At 46.0% G+C, this 16,925-nt stretch overlaps 1 protein-coding gene across 1 annotated transcript in view; it reads left to right on the top strand.

The window, feature by feature from the left end:
• Positions 1-10,640, top strand: part of CEP350 (centrosomal protein 350) — a 70,138-nt gene extending 59,498 nt beyond the window's left edge. The window contains exon 39 of the mRNA XM_036387780.1: positions 6,196-10,640. Within this exon, the coding sequence (XP_036243673.1) occupies positions 6,196-6,360 (165 nt within the window). The 3' untranslated portion in view covers positions 6,361-10,640. The remainder of the gene's footprint in view (positions 1-6,195) is intronic.
• The last annotated feature ends 6,285 nt before the right edge of the window (positions 10,641-16,925 follow it).

Here is a 16,925-nt window from a genome sequence, read left to right as displayed (position 1 = left end):
GTATAAATTCGCTCACTCACAAAAAGTTTAAAGCATGAATTTCCAGAAGGAAACAATGAAATATTTGACTGAGAATAAACCTTTTCTTTGAGATGGGAATATGGTTTTCCTCTTAGTTAATATAAAATATTTTTATTTTGAAGTAATATTATTTAATTTGAGACAGTAATAGAATGTAATTAAACTAGTGAATGCAACTGCCACTGGGGCAGAGACAGTTCAGTGTTAAAACTGCCTGAGATGGAGCATGTCTGGCTGTGTACAGTTTTTGAAAGTTATTTTGTTGTCTTGTATTCCCTGGTTAACATCTTTATTGGCTATAATGATAGTGAAGGTTCTGCTTGGGAATATGAGTCGTCATTAACACTGCTTCACTTAATTACACCTGGAATTGATTCCACACAACAAGCACATATGAGTAATTTGGAGTTGTGGGTCGTGTGGTCTTTTAATTGCCCATCACTGGAGGGTTTCCAACACAGGGGTTTAATTGTATGTAAATAGAATATATATTTATAGATCCCAATACATCCTGATACTCTTGATTCTGGGATATAGAGGTTGTTAAAGCATGCACAAAAAAGTTATCTTTAGATCTCCAAGGGAACTAATATTACAGCTGTTATGGATGTGTACTAACTTCCTAATGTTTTTGCAACATAGGCATCCAGAGTGCTTCAGATGATGTTTGAAGTTCAGACAGTCCAGTCTGTGATTTACATGCAGAGCCAGACATCAAAGATTAATGGAGCTTTGACAAGTTTGGCCTAATAAATAATGTGTTTAATTTTATTTTGTTCTCACAAGAATATGGTAATAAAACTTCAGCTGAACACTGGGAATAACTCTGTGAAGGTTGCAGCATGCCATGCTTTAGGAATAAGGCAGTCCCAGGGGCATTTCTTACAAATTTATACTGTGATGTGAGCCACTATCAGAGGAACTTTTAACTGAAAACCTAAGGAGATAAGGCAAGAGAAACTGAACTCTATTTTATTAAAATCTCTGTGAAATATGAAGTATTGGACAGCTTTCTCTGTCTCCTAAGCAACCCCAGCTAAGGTCATGAGTTCTGTGGTAACACAGATGCAAGGCCAGAAGAGGATATACAGGTGCAAGACCTGCTGCCTATTCCCAGTAGCTCATGAGGTAGCCCTAAACTGAGAGGCCAGGCTTAGGATTCTTCACATTTTGTTGAAATTCTATTCAAGTAGTACAAGAGAGAAATTTCCTGAAAGAGAAAGTGAGACTGTTTTTGTAGGTTTCGGTGCTGTGAAGTCATCTTTGAAAATCACAATTCAAAATACTTAGTTCCAGTTGTTGTGAAGGTGTGGCCAGTATACACCACTGCAGTGTGGAGGGGATGTCATGTGAATACAGCTCATTGATTCCCCACATTCTTTTCATGCTTGTAAAGACAATGACTGTTAAAATAACACATGATCTCTTTAAAACAGAGATTAATATTCTTAGGCTTCTGTTACTTGCATTTAAACTTAGAGCACAGTTTCTTCCCAGTTTCTTTGCTCCCATTTTAAGTCAAATTAACCTTACAATGAAAACATCCCTTCACAGTTTTCTGTTGAGACAACTGTGTATTTTAGTGATACTGAGAAGACTGAGCACACCTGACTGTCCAGTTCTGTCTGACCCAGGAGCTGGCTGTGACTTTTACTTCTTCTGCAGACACAGAAACAAATGCCAGGCTGTTTGACTGAACTTATTCTCTCCCTGATTATGCCTGGATACAATGTTCTGGGTTTTTCATATTAAATATAATTGCCAGGGGAAGGTTCATCCCTGTAAGAAGGGGCACAGCAGGAGAAGCAGCACTGATGATCTCTGTGACACTGGGACCTCTAGGCTGGCCATCCCACTCCTGGGAACAAAAGGGAGAACAGGATGGATTCATCCTTTGCCTCCTTGCTTTGCCTTGAGCTTTGCAGCTTCCTCCAATGGCTGCACTTTTAGTTGCATTTTCACTTTGGTCTGTGCTTTCCCAGCATTGACACCAATGTGGTGAGTCATGTTTTAGTGCCAGTGACAAAAGAACATCTTCCTCTTCTCCTTTTTGCAGCATTCTTTTTGTCTTCAATCAGGCATCTCTGTCCTCAGAAAAGAATTTATATTGGGATTCTTCAGGGATCCCTCTGATATGCTGGATATTTGCTCCAGTTACTAACATTTGCAGCAAATCTTGGCTTTCAATAAACAAGTGCAGGAGTTCACATTTATGAAAAGCTACTTTGTTTAAAATCAAGTTAAAGGAATGTTTTAAGTATTTGCTTTCTTCCCTTTTTGTCCCTTCATGTTGTTCTTTATCACGTGTGTGCTGTCTGTGCTTTGTGGAGAATGTCAAATGTACATTTCTGTACATCAGGGCTGCCAGAATCTTTCAAAACCTATTTTTAAACTACAGCAAGAACCCTCATATCTCCTTGTTTAAGTTCAGGTGCTGACAATAGGTTGTTTTCCACTCCTTTTTTTTCCACTTGGGTCTTCAGCCAAAACTCCCTGTGCAGATCTGTTTGCATGGGGCTAGAACAAACTCTGCCATTGCTTTCCCTGCCAGCCCCTTTCTCTTTTATGTGGAGCTTGAGAAAGCAGAGCTCACATGATACTGCCAAACCTATGTGTTTGGTTTTCACACCTGAGGAGCCTGCCAGCAGAGTGCTGCAAAGTGCTTGATCTTCTGACCTGTTGATTTAACAGCCAAAATGTTTCTCTCTGTGCAGAAGCTCTGCAACAAAGCAGGACTGTTCCTACCAAGCTGGCTTAATTGGAAAGCTGGAGGTGCCACTGCTGCAGCACCCCAGATCTAAACCCAAGGGGAATGCACAGTAAGAAGAGAGTGAAAGGCTGTTTGTATGCTGTGTCTGAAGGTTTCCAAGCACTCTGAGAGCAAAGGGCTGTGAGAATGCACCTGCCTGCCTTCCTCCTGCTGGCCTTCATCCAAGACACTACTTTATATCTGGATGCTTATTCTTTTCAGTCTCCCTAATAGTCTACTTACTCCTTAAATGTAGTTTATTTTAGAGATATTCTTGGTTTTGAACAGGAATCTTGAGAAATCAAAACATGCTAAGTCACTCTCTAAATTTCCTTCTGATTATATTACTTCATGTGGGGTTTTTAGGTGCTGTGACATTTAGTGGAGGGCCAGCAGGATCATGTGACCATGTTATCTCCTAGTTTTTCTTTTGTGTGCATGCCCCCCTCCTTTAAATGTTTTATTTTAAATAAAAAGTGTGCATACAAAAAGAAAGGGTACAGAGAAAAAAATAGCTCACAGCCTTCTGCATTTCATCACTCTTTATGTTTTCATGTAGATGGAATTCATTAAAACTGTAGTTTTCCTGACTTCACCCAAATGCAGTTTCTTTCTGGTATAGAGATCTTGCTTCCTGGTATCAAATATGTGAAGTTTTACTTTTATCATGAGAAAGTGCAAAGTACTGAAGAAAAGGCAAAATCCATTTCCATGCAAGCCATGATAGTTGTCAATTATTAAAGAAACTGTCTCAATTACTTAGGAGCAGTTTGTGGTAACACAACAAATGGATCAAACCATTCAAACCCAGACAAAGGAGTCACAACTGCCTTGGCTCAGATGTTGCAGCCAGGGCTGCAAAGCAGCACAGCAGTTTCCACACGTGTTCTGCATGCACTATAAACAGGACTTGCCTGTAGCTGCAGATTGTGCATTCTCGCAGTTTTCCAAAAACATGCTCGAGGAAGTCCTCCTAATGCCAAAGGAAATTGTGCACTCTGCCTCTGAGAGAGGGAGGAATGATACAGGCAAGAGAAAATTAATTATTGATACTGTTTTTCTTTCTGGTGCTTTAAACATTCAGCCTTTCTCTGCCGGGATCAAGTACCTTCTCCTCTCTGGTTTACTTTTACTTCTTTATCCCGTGTATCTCTTTTCACTGCTTGAGCACAGTAAAGAAATTGTCTCATCACACAGTTGTCAGGGAGACAGAATAAACAGCACCTTAGCATGGATCTGGACATTGGGGTTTGTTCAAGGCCTGTGAGATCAGAGCTTTTAACCTGCTTGATTATTTTTCTCACTAGCTTCCCCCACCCTCAGTGTTACCTTCACTAAGTCTCGACTTCACTTTTCAGCAGTGGAAGGCTGGGCAGAAAATCCCTACGGTGTAGCTGCTCCAGGTTATCAGCCTTAGATGTCATTGGTCGAGGTCCCTGGGCATCCCCTGGCATTTGTCTCCACCCACCTCCTTCATCTTCAGGATCTTCCCTCATTTCCAGGATCTTTCCTGCAGCAGCTATCATCACCTCTCCCTTTGAGCCCCCTGTTGCTTTTTCCCAAATCACTTCTGCTTTTAGGGAATCCTTTTTCAGCATCACCTCTTCTTTTCATGACCCCTGTCTCTTCCTTACCTAAATAATCTATGAAGTGGACACACAACACATGATCAGTCTGCAAATTGCTGCTTCTGTATTGATGGGAGAACTTGAGACATGCTGCTGTTTACTTTATCAGAATTTACAACCAGCACATACAGGTTGCAGGCAGCACATTTCTGTGTGAGACTTCAGGAGTCTGTTTCAGACATTCACCCCCACACAAACCCACAGCCAATTATCCACCACTTGTTAGCCTTCCATTTAAATTATCTTTCACCTACAGCACTCCTTCAAAGTTTGATTGCAAATAGTGTTGCTTCTTCCTTATTAGTAACAAGCCTAATGAAGCCATTAATGCCTCTTCCTTGACAGCTGTGTGGGAAAGAGGCACTTGCTGTGGTAGCACAGATTTGTAAGCAGGCAGTGTGACTCTTCCAAAGCAAAGCTGTTTGCAGGATGAGATCCCTGCCCCTCTCCCAAGCTCTCTTAAGAGAGGGAGAAAGGAGCTGTCAGCCTGAAGCCCCGTGTCTAACCAGGACCTTTTGAATGGCTGCAAACCCTGCAGCAGTGACAGTTCCCTGGGGTTGCCATGGCAGGCTTTCCTTGGGCTTCACACTCTGCTGGGGTTATTGAATCAGCATTGTGCCACAGCAGCTGTCAGCTTCAAAACAGACCAGTTTCTGGGAGGTTTAGCTTCAGGCAAAAGGAAGAGAGTGTTTTGGGGCTACAGTTCATGTTCTGTCTCAGAAAACAGCACTATTACATACTGATCCTGGGTTAGTGGGTTTTTCAGTATGTTTAACCTTAGTTTGGCATTGTGTAGGTGTCTGCCCCACTTCTACGCTGTAAATGTATTTTGAGTTCAGAGTGTAAGATTTATGGGCAAAGAGGTTTCTGCTGAAGCTGAGCAGAGACAGAGCTTTTTGTCAGGTTTTGTTTTGTTGTCGTTTTAAATACAAGAGATGTTTGCATTCATTCCTTCTTTTCTAAAATGATTGAGTATGTTTAGGTTTGTCTGTAATACTGAAGTGGTCAGTAAGACAGATTTTTAATAAGTTTAATTGAAGATGTTCAGTTTGGAGAGACTCTCAATAAGACTTGATTTGCTGATTGAAATGATATATTTCATTCTGATACTAAACCACTTATTTGTCAGTGAGCAGTAAAAGGGGATTTTCTTTGTCAACAATTTAGTAATAGAAGGAAATAAGTACTTTTTGAATGTACTGGTGCAAAATTCCATTTGTAGTAATGCTGTCAAATCCAATGAAGCATGGAGTATTCTGTGCAAATGAGTTGTAATGCTGTCTTATAACATTTAAGCATTGTTCCTATGCAGAAGCACTGGAAGTTAGTTGTTTCCTTAAAGTTTTCTTATTACTTTAAACTGAACTGCAGTGAAATCTCTTCTTTTCCCCCTTGCCCTGTTCAATGCCTTTCCATTACTTCCTACCAGTTTAAGCTACAAGGAATTAGCTTCTTGCAAAAACATAATTAGGGACTAATTAATTAATAGAGCTTCTGCTGCTGGCTAAGACTTTCCCATTAGCTGAGTCCTTTCAAGTGAAAAACTTGTGCAGGAATATGAAAGCCTTTAAAATGGTTGCTAGAGTGAAAAGTAGAAAACATTCATACAGTGAAATAGCCTGGTTCAAACAGATCTGTGTTCGTTTTGCTATTCCAAGCGTTTCCTGTAATCTCTTACAAAGACAGATATGTTGTTGACAGACAGACTCTGCTTTGGACTCTTTCTGGAAATTTGCAGGCAATATTATTTTAAAGCAATGGAATTGTAATGTTTCTATTGCCTTTCTCCCCTCCAAGGTGCAGGAACTCCACGAGGAAGAAGCGCAGTGGGTGAACTACGACGAGGACGAGCTGTGTGTCAAGATGCAGTTGGCAGATGGGATCTTCGAGGCCTTAATCAGAGACACTGTTGATGTACTGAACCAGATAAACGAGAAACAGAGGAGGCTGCTGCTTGTCTGACAGTGCTGAAGTGAGCTCAGAGCTGCCAACCATGGAGTCACAGGCCTCTCTGACTCCTGACCTGCTCTCCTCCCTGCACGTGCTGCAGCTGGACTTCCACGCGTGGGGTTCCCAGCCAGTTCAGATGGGCTGAAAAGAACCTGAACTGGCTGCCAAGACCTCGCACCAGATTTATTGTTTGGAACAAGCTGATCCCTCACTTGAGGCTGCTTTGAGGAGTGCTCAAGACTGTTCATGTGCCAATGCAGTTATGTCACATAACTGTCAGCAGCTGCCCAGGGCCCCAGCCTGGGGCTTTGAGATGTTTGGTTTGTTCCCTGAAAGGGTTGGGTTAAGTTGGGATATTGGCTGTTTTGCTGGAATGGTGGTCAGCCATCAGTACTCAACTTGTCTTTAGAAATGTGAGTAATTTGGAGAAGCAACAGTTTGGTCAGGTTTTGGTCATAAACAGAGACTTACCATACTGAACAGTGTTATAATCTTAACACGTCTTCTCCTGCAGTCCTAACAATGTGCATCAGTTCCTTCTGCTTCAGAGCCTATTTAATTCACTTCTCTGTGAAGCTGGTTTTCATCTTTCTTCTATGATGTGGTACCAAGCATGGTGCCAGCCCAGTCCAGGGAAATTAGATGATGTTTCTTCCTGCCTACAAGTAAAGAATTCTTGCTGCTTTGCTCTGAGGCAGAGCAAGATAAAGCCTGCCTAATGTCAAGCCTGAAAGATGAGCCCATGGACAACTTTCCTCCTACTGTGTAGCACTTCTCTTCCTGGAGCACCAGCTGCTCCCAGATAATGGATACTCAGGATTTTCTCAGGCACGAGACATGCAGGAGTGGAAAATATTTCCTCACAAAAATTTGGCCTTCAATCCCTCAGCTTTCTCCCTTACTGTCACCTAATGAAATTGGAGAAGCTGTTACTTGAACAATTTAGAGAACAGAGTGTATTCACCAAAGAAAGCAGTGTCTGGTGCTTGACTGTCTGCATGTTTTGTGCTTGTGGGTTTTTTATTTATTTTCAGATAATTTATTAAGTGGATTACAGGAGAGTGTCCTGTGCAGTTGGCTGCACTGTCTTGTGTTTTGAGACAGACAAACTTGAGAGAGCATCTGGTTTGGAAGTTCCAGAGCCCCATATTCTTCACACAAAACCTCCAGCTTCATGAGGCAGATACAAGGGGGTGAAGGTAGGAACAACCAAACCTCAATGACCAAGGGTGGGATGCAAGGACAGGTCTAGGAGTGGAGCTTAAAACTGAAGCACCTGGTTCAGAGACAATGGAGAGTTGAGGGGGCTGAGCTGAAAAATTGTGTGAAAATTCCCAGCTCTTTCTATTCCCTTCCTTTCCTAGAACTTCTGCACCATATTATGTGGTTGATTTTGGTTCATTTGGCTGGATTCATCTGCAGTGTCATTCTGCTGAGTGCTGGTTCCTGACCTGTTCTTCCTGTTGTTGTGTTTTTCTTGGAGGAACACAGACAATCCAGGGTCAAACGTTGATGCCTTAATAGTGGATGTCCCTGTTTGCTAACCTAGGACAAGACCCTGAGGGAAGTCAGATTCTCCAGGCACTGGAGTGTAGACAGACACTTTGAAGCCCTCAGAGGTGCCCCAGAGATGCTGCAGCCCACAACAGGTGTGGCAGGGGGCATCTCAACTGTTTCATTCATCTGCTTGGTTCTTGGGCTTCCTGCTGTGCATACCTCTGCTATGCTCCAGTTTGGTTTCTCTATTCCACCTTTTTTTTTTTTGGTTGGGTTGTTTATTGTTTGGGATTTTTTGAAAGCTATCATTGGAATATTTGCATTTTGCACAATGACACACAGCTGGTAATTCTTCAGGGACAGCACTGGGAAATGTTGGATTTGCCAGAGGTCCATACAGATTCTCAGATGTAGTGTTGCCAGCACCTCACTTATGAGTTAGTGGTGAGCCATATCCATGGGAGCTCTGTGAGTGGAAGAACAAGGAGGAGGTAATGGTGGGTAGGGACACCTCCAGTGGGAATATGCATGTCTGTCCCTCAGTGGTGGGCCTTTTGGCTGGCTGGAAGTCAAATAGTCTTGGTGGAGCATTGCTCAGCTTTTTTTCTCAAGTGATTCATTTGTTCATGTAAAATGTCATGATGCTGAACCAAGAAACCCTTGGATACTTAAGACAGAAGCAAACTAAAGCTGCTAGATTTAACCAGCATGGTGTCACTGATCGGGTCACCACCTCAGATTCCCTTTCCTGCGTGTGTATCTTTCAATAGCAAGGATTGCTATTTTTATAGGTAGCAATTATGGAAAGAGGACACAAACCTGCAGAGTGGGTTGTACCTGGAGCATCAGGTCAGGTTCTGTTCTGTAGATTCTGTGGCCAGTGTTGAGAAGGTTGTCCTGCATCCCCAGGGCTTTTTGCTCTTCTGAGGGGCTCATGGGGTGTTTCTGGTCTGTCCAGCAGGAGTGGGGAGGTTGTGCAGTCAGGCCTGACAGGGCATGGGGGCCTGTTGGAGATCATGTGCCTGTTGTCTTTTGGCTGTAGTACCCTCCACAGAAGCACTAACTGTTTTTAACAGGTGTTTGGACAGAAGCAAGCTGCATCTAAGTAATGGCTTTGTTCCTTTGCAGACATCACTGATTTATTTTTGGTAGCAATCCTTGCTAGGAGCAACCCTAAAATGACTTGAACGTACGTGAATTACCTTCTCAATACCTCACGTGTGTTGAGTTGCTTTGAGTTGAGTGTATGTTCAAAACCTCAAGTGGGTTGAGTACTTGTGGACTGATGATGAAGCAAGGGTCAGGCTGGGTCAGGCTGCTAGTGAGGAGATATGGGGAAGCCTGGGGTCCCACAAACAGGCTGAATTCTCTGCTTCTCTCCCCAACCTTCCCTTTGTAAGAACAAGATGGTATTTCTGCATCCTGGTTATCTTGGTGTAACCACATAAGAAGATTCAAGGCTGGGACACTTTGCTGAGACTCCTGAGCTGTTTGGGGCAGCAGCAGCTGTCATCACTGGGGACATGCTGCTCCATCTTTGGAAGGATCTCAGAGCCAGGTGGGAAAGCCCAGGCTTGTGGGAACACGGAGTGTGAATATCTCTGTAACGGCAGGATGCTCTGTGAGCCAGGCCCTGGAATATCAGTGCTTCTGCCTTTCAAAGAAGGCTTGTTGCTCACAAGGTGGAATGAGGGATTGAAAAATCCCATCTTGTTCCTTTTCCTTTCTTGAAAAAGTGGCCTTAGCTTTCTGCAATACTTGAATAAGTGTGTACCTGCAGAAGTAGCACAGTGACAGAGACCTTTTAAGTGACTATTCTGCAAGGAACTGTGTGCAGTTCCAACTTTCATATCTCTTTGCTACCTTAAGAATATTAGGAAAACAAAGTAGTTTTCAGCAGACAAACAGTTGAATCTTACAAGGTATTTAGTGCATCTGAAGTGTTTACAAACCAACTAAAATGGAGAAAAGCAAACTATTGAACTTATTTGTAATTTAAGTGTTAAATGCAAAATTATATACAGATGAGAAAGGAATACTGTAATGAACCTGCATTTACTAGGGGGTTTTATTCCTTGATTTTGCAGAGCCTTTTGATACACATTTGCAAAGCCGCCTTTTGGGAGGCTCGGCCTCCCCATGTACTGTGTTGTGGAGATGCTGAAAAGAAACCCATTTACTGTGTATGTGTAAATAACCTGGTAACTTGGGGTTTGGGCCAGTTTCAGCTCATGTTCACATCCACAGCAGCTTTGCACAGTAGACAGATCCAAGGATGTGGAGGGGGGGTGGGAGGTTCTTTTGTAATTAAGAACTGTAAAATAACCAGGATGGTCCCTGTGTACACCAGTGTAAATATCTTTGGTAACTGAAATGTACTTTAAGAGAACAAATTCTGTAAATAAACTGATTTATAAATTAATCTTGTTTCCTAGATTTTATAAAATTGAGCTTTCCAATTACCCAAGCAATTGCTAATTCTGACGGTGTCCTGGAGATTTGTCACTTGTACGTTCCACTTTCTGTCTGATGCTGTGCTTGGGATGCCAATCACAGTCTACAAAATCCCATTAGAGTTGCCCTAATTATAATCATAACTTTTTTAGAATTTCTTTATTGTTAAAGCTGACTGTTGATAACACCAGAAAATAGCATTGAGCAATCATTGCAGGAGTTCACAGTGGGAGAAAAACTACTCCTTGCACATATTTATTTAAAATATGTTTTTAAAACTCATGGTTTAAAACATTTTTATGTTAAACAACAGATTTGGAATTAAATCCTTCAGAACCTCAGTCTTGTTTTCTGTTCCTAAATTGGTACATCTCTGTAAAGATGTTAGCAGCACCAATCCCGTCCTCACCAAGGGGCAAATATTGCTCCCTGGAAACTTTATGTGTTGGTGGAACTTTTCTAAATCTTTGCTGTTTTCTTTCCAGGACAAGAAAAAACCAAATCACTTTAACACCTGAAAGGTCCTGGAGCTCTGTAAGAGGACAGCCAAGCACTTGCAGTGCCAAACCACAGGTGGGGGCACATGGTGATGGAGTGGCAGCGTGAAGGGGTGAGCCAGGGAGCACAGGTGTTTACTGAGCCTCCTCAGTGCCTGTGGCCACCTCTGCTCTGGTGCCTCTGCTGTGTTTGGTGCCTTTTATTAATGTACAGCCCAGCAGAAAAGGCTTTGCTTTCCATTTATGGCAGACCCTGTACAAAACCCAGCATTGGTCTTTCCAGCTTGGAGGACACTGTGACCATCAACTCCTCACCTGCCTGGGAGGGCTGTTTGCATTAAATGGGGGGGACCTGTATGAGCTAAACCATTGCAGTTATTTGTTCTTTGCTTTTCTTTAGCAGAGGTACCTCATCCTGGAGGAGGACTTGCTGCATTCAGGCTTCTGTTATGGAAGCAGCTTTGCTGCAGTCCCGCAGTGCCGGTGGGCTGCAGGGCTGGTACTCAGTGGAGCATGCTGGGGACACTATCACAGCCCTCAGACAGACAAGAGGACATCACAGCCCTCAGACAGAAGAATATCACAGCCCTCAGACAGAGGGACATCACATCCCTCAGACAGAAGAATATCACAGCCCTCAGACACCATCACAGCCCTCAGTCATCGTCACAGCCCTCAAAACAGGAGAACATCACAGCCCTCAGACAGAGGGACATCACAGCCCTCAGACAGAGGGACATCACATCCCTCAGACAGAAGAATATCACAGCCCTCAGACACCATCACAGCCCTCAGTCATCGTCACAGCCCTCAAAACAGGAGAACATCACAGCTCTCAGACACCATCACAGCCCTCAGACAGACAGGAGGACATCACAGCCCTCAAGACAGGAGGACATCACAGCCCTCAAGACAGGAAAACATCACAGCTCTCAGACACCTTCACAGCCCTCAGACAGACAGGAGGACGTCACAGCCCTCAGACACTGTCACAGCCCTCAGACAGACAGGAAGACGTCACAGCCCTCTGAGCTCAGCGGTTGAACTGGCCAAACACAGTGGTGGGTGTCCAAAGATCTGGGGCCAAGTGGTGCTGCAGTCTCTGTGGCCTCATTAGCGAGCAGCAGGAGAGCATTTGTGCCGTGCCTTTCCTCGCCCCACAGCAGTTTTACTCCACAAGTTCTGTATTTTTGGACAATTGTCTACTTGCATCCATCCCTGGAAGGGGCTCAGAGTGCATTTCATGCTGAAAAAAACCAAACTGATCTGTGCATCTCTGGCTGAATAAGAGGCTTCCTTTAAGAACGGCTGAAGCTGTGGGAGTGCTGCCAAGGTGCTCCGGCGGGTGACGCAGCAAACTGCTGCATTGCTCCTGCTGTCCTTGCCCAGGATGCCCAGCAATCAGCGTGATGAAGGCTCTCATTTCCTCATTTGCAAGTCTACAATGCTTCACTTTGTCACTGACTTTCTACCCGTGGCGTTTATGCAACTCTTCCCAGAAGCCTTGGAGCATGGTTACCTTTAACAGCTGTTTCACCTGTGGACCTGGTGAAACTCCTGGGTTGGGCAATGGCCAGCAGCCGCCTTCTTGGCTGTGGATTGAGTAGGACTGTTTGGTGCCTCCCTTCCCAGGTACAGCCCACTCCCAGGTGCCTCCCTGGGGATGTGGTGCCAGCTGCAGCCATCCCACATGCTCTAATGCCTGGCAGAGCACTGGAGCGCTGGAAATGTTGACTCTGCTCAGACGTGCTGTGCTCTGCCTAGCACAAGGGCTTCTGCAATGTCCAGGCTCTCATTAACACAGCCCTGAGAAGAAAAGGAGTTGGTGGGGAGCTGCTGAACACCAGCAGCTCTTCAGAGTGCAGGAAGGAGAGGAGGGGGGCTGCCCAGCTGCTGGCACCCAGCCCGGAGCATGGGCCATTGCCTGGCAGGAATGCAGATGAGATGTAATGGAGTTTGAAAGTGTAGGGCACTCCGGGATGCCGGTCCTGTGGGGGAGGGAAAGGCACCCTGTGAGACCTGGAAACTGGAGCAAACAAAACCCCTAGCCCCAGCTCTGTACCCTCCTGCCTCCTCATGAATTAGGTCTTGCAGAAATTTGGGGAAAAGGAGGAGAGGAGAGTAGCTCTGTTCAGGAGGGTGATGGTTGGGCAGGTTCAGGGGCATAGAGGAGTACAGATACCTTCTTTGCCTGCCAAGAGTGCTGATGGCCTGGAGCAGGTGGTTAGTTCCTGCTCTGAGTGTTTCTCTTGGCCCCAGTTTTCCAGCCCTTTGCTCCACCTGTACAAGACCTGCTGTGTCCCTTGGGCTGTGTTCCCTCCCTGATGTGGGTTTCCAGTGGCTTCCTCTTGCATGAAGTCTAGACTGACTCTAACTCAGATTTTGTCTGAGAATTTGCTGGAGGGGGGGTGTCACAGCTACGATTTGATTTTATTCCAGCAAAATAAAGGAGGCTGCAGGGGATCCCACTGCTCACGTGGCTTGGCTTGGGGAGCTCAGCAAGGAGCCTGGTCCAGTGTCTGTGTCTGCTGCACTGCTCCAAGGGCTGATGGAGCCAGCACTGCTCAGGGAACCTGTGATTGGGCACAGCAGTCCTTGGAAGGTGAGACCTTGCTTACGTTGCAGGACTACTGTCAGAGCAAGAGAGGAGTGCTCCATTGTCATCCCTGTGGTATTCTCAGTTTCATGCACTGCAATTAAACCACCTGCCAAATAATGATGTGGCAAATCTGGGCGGTGTGGCCTCCTCCAATCTGCTCCTTAAAGCTGGGAACATGAGCTGGACTGGAAAACATGTGCTCTGTGCAGCCTGGGTCATGGTAATCATTTATGACTGTTAGTAGATCTGAAATTTGCAGGTAAAACGTCTCCTACCCAGACATACCAATGACAGTGCCAGTTCCTCCTGGTCTCCCTGGGTTCTTCTGAAAAGAGCAAGGCCAGCGTGGCTGCTGTCCTTTGGAGCAGGGATGAATCAGCAGAGGGTGAATAGCAGGAGGCTGGTACTGCTGTGTTCTCTCTGCAGATGCAAACGTGAACACATTCATCATATCCTGAGAATGCACCCCAGATTTGCTTTTGTGCCTCTTGTTATTACAGGCTGGTTGGGCTTGAAAGGTGGAAATCAACAATTTCCGACCAAGCCTGTCTCGTGGAGTCAGCAATTCCCAGCTGCCAGTGCGGCTTTGAGGGGCCATCCTGGTCTCCACAGGTGTCAGCCTGGCAGAGCCAATGCAGAGTGTGGGAAGCAGTCGGGATTCGCATCCCCTCCGCGTGTCTCAGCAAAGCTGGCAGGTTTGTGGCACAGGTGCTGCCAAAGGTCTTGTCAGAAGCCATGTCTCAACTGAGGTGTGACTTGTGCCACCAAGGAAAAAGTGCCACCTGGATTGGAATGTCAGGGAGGTGGCAGGTGACGCAATTTTCCGTCGCTCTCTGAGGGAAGTGAGGCTTTTTATTCACAGAAGGACCACGATTTAAGCAGTGCCGTGCTGCAGATCAAAGAGGACTTCCTTGAGTTCATCATCCTGTGAAGTCTGGAGAAAGGAAAACTGCTGAGCTTCTTCTGCAGCTGGTATTTCCAAGGTGCTTGCAGGGCTGTTGGATGCAAACCTCTCAGAGCAGGCTCCGAAATGCCAGTGACGGGGTTGCCGTGATTGTATCATGAGTCTTGCATTGGTTGCGTGTTTTCCTTGGAGTCAGTTCCTGGAATCACACAATTAGGTAGGAACGTGTTCTCTAATTTTCAAGAAGAAAGTCCATTTCAGGATCAACCTGTGGCCCTGAACCTTCACAACTAAAGGGGAATGAGGAGGTCCTGGGTCTGCTCACCTGGCCATTCAGAACATTTTATAGACAGATTCATGCTTTTAAAAATCGACAATAAAAGCCTTTCTCCATTTTCTGAAATTTAATTTTTTCCATCGCTTCAAGGGCTGAACACATAACATCTAACCACTCTTTCCTTGTCTCCTGTCTAACCCAGAACAGAGGTGAGCTGAGTGGCTTTGTGTCTGAAAATGATCCATTTTAGGTGCATGAAACAAGTTCTGCAGAGCTTAAATTATTTTGGTGAGATTGTGGCTGCCTTTTGAGGTTCTCAGCCTGTTGATGTTGTCCACGCCTCACTGACTTCGAGGAGATTCCTGCTGGGTGTTAGTCTGGGAAAGGAGATTTCAGAGCTTAATGAACTAAAGCCAGTGCTCAGCTGCTGCATAGAGATGGTGCAGCACAGGAATCTCTGTGGTCATCCCATGGCCTTGCTACAGAATGAAGCACAACTCTCCCCAGAGTTAAGGATGCTGAGGTAGGGACTGAAGGCTCTGCTGTGAAAACCAAGCAGGTTCCTAAATGTGCAGTGGGAGCCTAAAGCTGACCTTTTAGGGCTGGCTGGGGCTCAGCAGGTGAGCATCCAGCATCACCCAGCACCTGTGTCCTGTTTGCTACCTGCAGGTTCCATTGGCAGCCAGAGAGGACAAAAAGGCAGAGAGCACTGGGAAGGCATTTCTAAAACCTCCCCAGACTTCTACTGGTTCTTGACTGCTATTATTTCATCTTAGTTGCTTTCAAATCCAGCTTTAAAAAAGAGTTATTTCAAAGCCTCTGCTTCATCTTTGGCTTCACAGGCCATGCCCTGTGTCAGGGTGTTCTGCAATGAAAATATGTCTCTTCCCAGTCTGAGGTGCAAGAAAAGCCTCATCTCTTGCTTTGCAGCAGCATTCAAAGGAAAAAAAAGGATTTTTGGGCAAGTCTGTGCCTGGAAAACTCCACACCCTGCTGCTGAAGGAGGCTATTACCTGGGGAGCCTTGGGGATGGGACGTGCCAGCTGGGCAGTAGGGTCGTGGGTAGCAGCCCAGCTGTTCCCAGGGCAGCAGGAAGCAGGAGCATCCCCACCCCAGGCTCAGGGGATGAGCAATGGCATGGCTCACCTCCAAAGGAGCCGGAGCCCCGGGCTGCGCTGTGGGCTCTTGCCCCTTCACCTTGCTTTTGCATCTAAAAAAAGGATTCAAGGAATTTGGGCTGCCTGGAAGGAAGGGGTGAGCTGGTTGGGAAGGATGCTGGCAATTACGCTAGTGCTGAGCACCTCTCTCTTGCCTTGGTAACCTAATCAAGCTGATGAGCCCTTAAAATAAGGCTTTAACCTAGGGGGAAGATAACGGTGGTGATCTCCCTGAACCTGGGGATTTTTGCATTTTAATCACCAGCTGGATGAGGACAAGTCCTGGCAAAGTCTCTGTCAGTAGTAGGTACCACCTTTGAGAGCAGCCCTGCACAGGCTAGGCTGTGTCTCTCTGCCTCCTGGTTAGACAATGAGGCGTGATAATCCCTTAAGGACTTAATTACAGCTGACAGGGCTGGAGCAGACCATTTTCGGCCCTGTTCCCATCAGCCTGGCCCCACAGAAGATGGGTGGGAGCAATCCCCTGGGTTGTGTCTACCATGCTCCATCCCCTAGGCCAGCCTGTGTCAGGGAGCCCTGTCGTTTCCTGGAGCTGTGCCCCGTGTGGAGCCCCTGCCCTCGGCGAGCCCGGGCTCTGGCAGGCTTGTTTTTCTAGCATGGCAAGTCCGCCTAAAATGCCTAGGTGGGGCCCAGCACGGATAATGGCCTTCCTGGGGACAGAGCCAGCAACAAGCCCTCAGCAGCCATGGGCACCCCCATTGCCAGAGGTTCCCTGGCCTCAGGGGCTGGGGAGGGAGCGGAGGGCTGGATTTTGGGGCTGTGTCCACCCTGGCAGTGCCTGGCTCTGCCCCGGGGCACTGAACAACGGGCACCTTCCGTCTGGGGCTGGGAGCCGGTGACGTGTGTGCGTGCGTGAGCGAGGGCACGGCTTGGCCTGGCTGGGAGGATGGAATCACAGAATCCTGGACGGCCTGGGTTGGAAAGGATCTTAAAGAACATCTAGCTACGTTATCCTGCCGACCCTTCCACTACCACAGGTTGCTCCAAGTTCCATCCAGCCTGGCCCTGAACATTTCCAGGGATGGGGCATCCACAGCTTCTCTGGGCAACCTGTGCCAGAGCCTCACTGTCCTTACAGGGAAGATTTTTTTTCCTAATATCTAATCTAACTCTCAGTTTGAAGACATTCCATTGATGGGGCCACTGGGGGGAGAAGGCTGCTTTTTTGAGA

This window comes from Molothrus ater, chromosome 9, assembly GCF_012460135.2.
Source record: "Molothrus ater isolate BHLD 08-10-18 breed brown headed cowbird chromosome 9, BPBGC_Mater_1.1, whole genome shotgun sequence".
Taxonomy (NCBI): Eukaryota; Metazoa; Chordata; class Aves; order Passeriformes; family Icteridae; genus Molothrus; species Molothrus ater.
The sequence above is the reverse complement of the archived record's forward strand: the minus strand, read 5'-3'. Positions and strand labels throughout refer to the sequence as shown.